General features: G+C 42.5%; 1 protein-coding gene across 4 annotated transcripts in view; it reads left to right on the top strand.

Annotated features, from left to right (window-relative positions):
- pik3c2b (phosphatidylinositol-4-phosphate 3-kinase, catalytic subunit type 2 beta) overlaps positions 1-7,185 on the top strand; it is a 179,086-nt gene that overhangs the window by 38,485 nt on the left and 133,416 nt on the right. For all 4 annotated transcript variants that reach the window (XM_068057433.1, XM_068057435.1, XM_068057432.1 and 1 more), the window contains one exon: positions 5,272-5,426. In XM_068057433.1, coding sequence (XP_067913534.1) covers positions 5,272-5,426 — 155 coding nt within the window. The remainder of the gene's footprint in view (positions 1-5,271; positions 5,427-7,185) is intronic.

The following is a 7,185-nucleotide window of genomic DNA, read 5'->3' as shown; positions in this document are numbered from 1 at the left end:
GATTTTATAAGCCTGTAGATTGGAGGGAGGAAAGCAAAACTGGGAAAAATGTGGAATTCCACAGTTTTGACATGCTAGAAAGAAATAAGTTGGATTGGGATTTCAATACAATGAGGATGCAGGGAGAGGGCAGGATAAGTAGGATGCCCTATTTAATCCTTACAGTAGTTTTGTACGCGATATACCTGATTCCGGGTGATGCAGCTGTTCCTGATGATCTATGAGAGCACGTTTAGTTATGAACAGCTGAAGTTCTTGGGTGCAGTGGGTGAGCACACTGTGCTTTCAACAAGGTCTAGCTTTGAATCCAGCCTTGATTTGCTTTGGATGAAGTTTCCTCTTTCTGGTAGCTAAAGAAAAATACAAAATGTGATAGAGCAGTTAATTGAGTTCCTACTTGATATTACTGTTTCCTGTAAAAATTGCCCCTACGTCAGAGCAATTTGGCAATCTCACTCTATGGTGCCATAAGGATGGCTGGTTTGGAAAGTGGCAACATTCACACAGCAGCAATGTATTTCAAGGTTAGAGGAGTATAAGAGGACCTTTTACTACACACCTGGCCTGGCATAACTTACCACTGTGTGCATGCCTCTCACTGAGGTGACTGGAAAGTTTTCTATTCTCAGCACTGATGCCTTGCACTTTGAGCTCAAAAAATTGCTGATAATGTTAAATAAGGAAGAATTGTCATTTATTATTGAGTAAGAATATGGAGTAAATACATATGCAGCAGGTCAAGGATTCCTCACTCTGTAATTATGCAGAGCACTTATTTGAGTTATTGTAAGTTACATCACAATGTGACTGCATAGAGCTTCTGTTTATTCTGCAGGCCTTCACTGTGTATCTGAGCCAGGCAGGCAGTAGATGAGCAAAGCTTTTCCTCTGCTCATCTGCATTAGGATGCGAAAATCTGCGCGGATTTCTGCTCTTGATTGCTACTGAAAGATACCTCTGAGCCGGTATTAGATCAGGACAGAATCTGGCTTGCCTCCCAATACCCCACACTCAAACACCCTGCTGAGATACTCAATCTAAGCTCACAACTCAAGACAGGCCACTTTTTGTAAGGTATAGAAAGGCAGCTGGAGTCCATTGAACTGTACACCAGTGTGATTCAGTCCCTTCAGGGGAGGGTGAACACTGATTTGCTTTCAGGCTCCTGCCGTTATTGCTCCTGAGCTGGGCATCGATATCTATACAAGAGCATAGGCCAATGATGACTGCCAATATGTATAGAGCTCTTATTTATGGAGCAGGGGCTGGAGGAGAGTTCAAGTGGAAGCTCGAATAGCTGTTCACAACAAAGTGAAAATTTGCAAGAAATCAATAGACTTTCATAGAAAATGGGCCATTCAACCCAACTGGTCTATGCTGGTCATAGAGTTATACAGCACAGAAACAGGCCTTTTAGCCCATCATGTCTGTGCCGGCCATCAAGCACCTATCTATTCTAATCCCATTTTCCAGCACTTGGCCCGTAACCTTGTATGCTATGGCATTTCAAGTGCTCATCTAAATACTTCTTAAATGTTGTGAGGGTCCCTGCTTCTACCACCCCTTCAGGCAGTGTGTTCCAGATTCCAACCACCCTCTGTGTGAAAAATGTTTTCCTCAAATCCCCTCTAAACCTCCTGCCGCTTACCTGAAATCTATGCCCCCTGGTTATTGATCCCTCTGCTAAGGGAAAAAGTTTCTTCCTATCTATCCTATCAATGCCTCTCATAATTTTGTATACCTCAATCAGGTCCCCCTCAGCCTTCTCTGCTCTAAGGAAAACAACCCTAGCCTATCCAGTCTCTCTTCATAGCTGAAATGTTCCAGCCCAGACAACATCCTGGTGAATCTCCTCTGCACCCTCTCCAGTACAATCACATCCTTCCTATAGTGTGGCAACCAGAACTGTACACAGTACTCCAGCTGTGGACTAACCAGCGTTTTATACAGCTCCATCATAACCTCCCTGCTCTTATATTCTATGCCTCGGCTAATAAAGGCAAGTATCCCATATGCCTTCCTAACCACCTTTATGTACCTGTGCTGCTGCCTTCTGTGATCTATGGACAAGTACAGCAAGGTCCCTTTGACCCTCTGTACTTCCTAGGGTCCTACCATCCATTGTATATTCCCTTGCCTTGTTAGTCCTCCCAAAATGCATCACCTCACACTTCTCAGGATTAAATACCATTTGCCACCGCTCCACCCACCTTCCCAGCGCATCTATATCATCCTGTAATCTAAGGCTTTCCTCCTCACTATTTACGACATCACCAATTTTGGTGTCATCTGCGAACTTACTGATCATACCTCCTATATTCACGTCTAAATCATTAATGTACACTACAAATAGCAAGGGTCCCAGCACCGATACCTGCAGTACACCACTGGTCCCAGGCTTCCACTCACAAAAACAACCCTCGACCATCACCCTCTGCCTCCTGCCACTATGCCAGTTTTGGATCCAATTTGCCAAATTGCCCTGGATCTTATAAACTCTTACCTTCTTAACCAATCTCCCATGCGGGACCTTATCAAAAGCCATACTGAAGTTCATGTAGACTACCTTCCCCTCATCTACACATCTCGTCACCTCCTCAAAAAATTCAATCAAGTTTGTTAGACATGATCTCCCCCTGACAAAGCTGTGCTGACGATCCCTGATTAATCCCTGCCTATCTAAGTGGAGATTAATCCTGTCCCTCAGAATTCTTTCCAATAGTTTCCCTACCACTGTTGTTAGACTCACTGGCCTGTAATTACCTGGTTTATCCCTGCTACCCTTCTTGAATAATGGTACCAAATTCGCTGTCCTTCAGTCCTCTGATACCTCTCCTGTGGCCAGAGAGGATCTGAAAATTTGTGTCAGAGCCCCTGCTATCTCCGCCTTGCCTTCCATAACAGCTTGGGATACATCTTATCTGGGCCTGGGGATTTATCCACTTTTAAGCCTGCTAAAACAGCTAATACTTCCTCCCTTTCAATGCTAATTTGTTCAAGTATATCACAATCCCCCTCCCTGATCTCTACACCTACATTGTCCTTCTCCATAGTGAACACAGATGAAAAGTAATCATTTAAAACCTTACCTATGTCCTCCGGCTCCACACACACATTGCCATTTTGGTTCCTAATGGGCCCTAATCTTTTCCTGGTTATCCTCTTGCCCTTAATATACTTATGAAACGCCTTGGGATTTTCCTTTATCTTGCCTGCCAGTGTTTTTTCATGTCCCTCTTCGCTCTCTGAATTACTTTTTTAAGTACTCCCCTACACTTGCCATACTCCTCTCATGCCTCCGCTGTTTTCAGCACTTTGAATCTGCCATAAGCCTCCTTTTTTTTCCTTATCCAATCTTCTATATCCCTTGACATCCATGGTTCCCTGGACTTGTTGGCCCTACCCTTCACCTTTACGGGAACATGTTGGCCCTTAACTCTCACTATTTCCTTTTTGAATGACTCCCACTGGTCTGATATAGAATTTCCTACAAGTAGCTGTTCCCAGTCCACTTTGGCCAGATCCTGAATTATCATATTGAAATTGGCCTTCCCCCAATTTAGTACTTTTATTTCCGGTCCACCTTTGCCCTTTTCCGTAACTACCTTAAATCTTAGCGTTGTGGTCACTATCCCCGAAATGGTCCCCCACTGACACTTCTACCACTTGTCCAGCTTCATTCCCTAGGATTAAGTCCAGTACCACCTCTTCTCTTTTAGGACATTCTATGTGCTGGCTCAAAAAGCTCTACTCTATGCACTTTAAGAATTCTGCCCCCTTTAAGCCTTTTGCATTAAGACTATCCCAGTTGATATTGGGGGAGTTGAAATCCCCTACTATTATTACCCTATTATTTTTACACCTCTGAGATTTGCCTACATATCTGCTGCTCTATCTCTCCCTGACCTTTTGGAGGCCTGTAATACACTCCCAGCCAAGTGATTGCCCCCTTTTTGTTTTTAATTTCTACCCATATGGCCTCATTTGAGGAACCTTCTAAGATATCATCCTTCCTTACTACAGTAATTGACTCCTTGATCAACAGTGCAATACCACCTCCTCTTTTACACCCTCCCCTGTCAACACCTGAAGATTCTTTACCCTGGAATATTGAGCTGCCAGTCCTGCCCCTCCTTCAACCATGTCTCTGTGATAGCAATAATATCATATTCCCATATGTTAATCAATGCCCTCAATTCATCTGCCTTACTAGTAAGAGTCCTTGCATTAAAATAGATGCAATCCAGCCTTGCATTATTCGCTTGTGCCTTAACAGGTCTATATTTGCTCTGCCTTCCAGACTGACTCGGTTTCTCTCCTATATTTGACTGTGCATCACCCTCTACTGTACCTCCACTCTGTATACCATCCCCCTGCCAAATTAGTTTAAACCACCCCCCACCTCCTGCCCCCCCCAACCGCACTATCAAACCTCCCAGCAAGGTTGTTGGTTCAGTTCTGGTTCAGGTGCAACTGAACCGGTGTTTTATGCTCCATACCAGGCTTCTTCCACTCTACTTCATCTAACCTTATGAGTTGGATTTGGAAATACAATAGTACACTGATGGATTTTATTTATCTATTTTGCTTTTTGTAGATTAACTTTATTAAATCAACAACAGATGAGAAAGCAATTGGGTAGTTGCCATATTATCTGGTCCCTGGGTGGTCCCTTTTATTTCTGTCAGGAATTTAAGAAACATTTCCTGATTGGCTCAGTTAATAAAGGCATCATCAAACTATCGTCATACAGTCTAGATTCTACATTTGGTTACTGGCATGTACTGAATTAACTGATCTCAGCTGGGGTAGGAATGAGGGTACGGCATTTAACCTCAGTTCCTTATAGGTTGGTGGGGTGTGGGGAGAATATCATTTAGAGTTCTGTCTCTTAATCGCTGCCTCATGATATTTTCTGTAAGTACATGGGTGTCTAATGAGGACATAATCAGGTTCAGTTGTAATGCATCTCTCCATGGTTTGATAACCTGGCAACACCCAATGTCTAGGCATACACATGAAGTGTGAAGACGCTTGTGTGAAGTTTTGGAGGGGAACTGGGTACCCTTGAAGCCAGTGCCAAGGAGTTCCTCAGTAACTGAAAGCTCTACATTACCCACTCATAGATTTTTTTAAAAAAGATCCTCTAACAGAGCAGAATTACTTATTACATTGTGTGTGTGTCATCTGTGTGGTAACTAGTCCAGCTCTCAGTGGAATCATATTGTGAAGGTCAGTGGAGAAGAGATTGAAATCTGCTGTTCTCTGTAGGCTTCGAAGCAGCTACACCTGTGATGGTGCAAAAAACATGGGATTAATCTGGAGTCCAGTGGTCATCCGAAATGACCAACATGGAGATGGCATCAGTCTGAAAGTTACTGTGTCTGCCAGCAGTCTTTCAGAGCCACTTACGTTCACATGCGATGGTGAGTTTTGTATTTGGCACATAACTATTCCAGTTGTTGCAAAGAATCTGATTGATGTAGCTAGGACTACAAGTGTTATTTAATTGAGACTAGTGTAGAGTTTATTTTCAGAAGCTTTCTCTGTTTATCCTAGTTGGGAACCAAATTAAATTGCTAAATGTATTTTTGTCCAGTTCAATAAAATAAATCAATAAAATCTGTTTATGTTAATGCATCAAACTTTTATTGACAGGCAACTCCATGGAGTGTTCCTGCTCAGCGTTTTTTGCAGTTTGTGCTGTATTCAGATTCTCTGATATTTATGCTTGTCCTGTGATTCACATTTGACATATAATGCATCAATCAATCAACAAGCTTTCTTAACTGAGTTCAACTCTAACTTTGTCATGAATTTGACTTTCATGCTCTCCTCTTGCCCTCTGTGATGCAGCTATTTTTTTGAGGGGCTGCGTTGGATCAGTCTTGAGGTTTTCATCTGGCTTCTCTACGTTAAACATCTCTTACTGATTTGCTTTCAGGCTACTGCTGTTATTGCTTCTGAGCTGGGCATTGATATCTATACATGAGCATAGGCCAATGCTGACTGTCCATTTGGATTTTTCTTCTGCACTGCTGTGGGATCTGGCCTTTGCTTGATATTTCCCCATTCTGCAGAGGAAATCATTCCCCAGATGAATTTGATGCAGACAACTCAGAGGCCAGGACAAGGACAGCATTACATCTGCTTGGATTGGCAGTAGTCCCAAACCACGGCTGGCATGGATTAACTACCAGTTACAACATGATTTCTCATTTATTGCATCTTTAAAAACATTACCCAATAATCTAGCCACAAAGGCGATCTTAAAAAATGGCCCATTCTTCTTAAAGGTGCCAATTTCAATGGCGCCGTAAGTAAACCCAATGGGTGACTGAGCCCCACAATTGCAAGGTTCCCAGGTTTGATTTTTAGTGTGTGTGTGGTGTTAGCTGATCTGAGCCAGCCTGGCAGTAGATGAGCAAAACTTTGCCTCTGCTCATCTGGATTAGGATGCGAAAATCTGCTAGGATTTCCGCTCTTGATTGCTACTGAAAGATACCTGCTGAGCTGGTATTAGATCAGGACACAATCTGGCTTGCCTCCCAAAACTCCACACTCAAATACCCTGCTGAGATACTCAATCTAAGCTCTCAACTCAAGACAGGCCACTTTTTGTAAGGTATATAATGGCAGCTGGAGTCCACCAGTCTACACTAGTGTGAGTCAGTCCCTTTAGGAGAGGGAGAACACTGGAGAAGGTTCTTTTTTTTACTTTACAACTTTTGGATCCATTTTTAAATCAATCTATTGTGAGGAATTATTAACATATCATAATTTTGTTTCAAATAGCGAGGGTGATGACCTCCTCAGGGAACTGGCAAAGAGGAGGTTGCTGAACCAGTTAGTGTGAAGAAACTAAATTAACATCTGCAAATGGGCACAAAACAAAAATACTTCAGTAGACCTGTCATTTTACTGTACATGTATTTATTTGTCAGTTTAATGACAGTTTGAAGGAGAATTGCGCGATAAAGTGTCATCAGGGGACATTTGTATGCATATCAGAAATTCCATTAATAAACTTATCTAAATTGATTCATCAATATTGATGCAATATGCTGCCTGGCCAATATCACTGTGTGACACAGTTATGGGTTTTTCCTGTCAGTGGGTACTAAAGTGTGTGTGTACATATTCACAAATGCAGAGTACATGCTATTTAAAGGCTGGCAGTTCACT

Source organism: Heterodontus francisci, chromosome 25, assembly GCF_036365525.1.
Source record: "Heterodontus francisci isolate sHetFra1 chromosome 25, sHetFra1.hap1, whole genome shotgun sequence".
Taxonomy (NCBI): Eukaryota; Metazoa; Chordata; class Chondrichthyes; order Heterodontiformes; family Heterodontidae; genus Heterodontus; species Heterodontus francisci.
The sequence above is the reverse complement of the archived record's forward strand: the minus strand, read 5'-3'. Positions and strand labels throughout refer to the sequence as shown.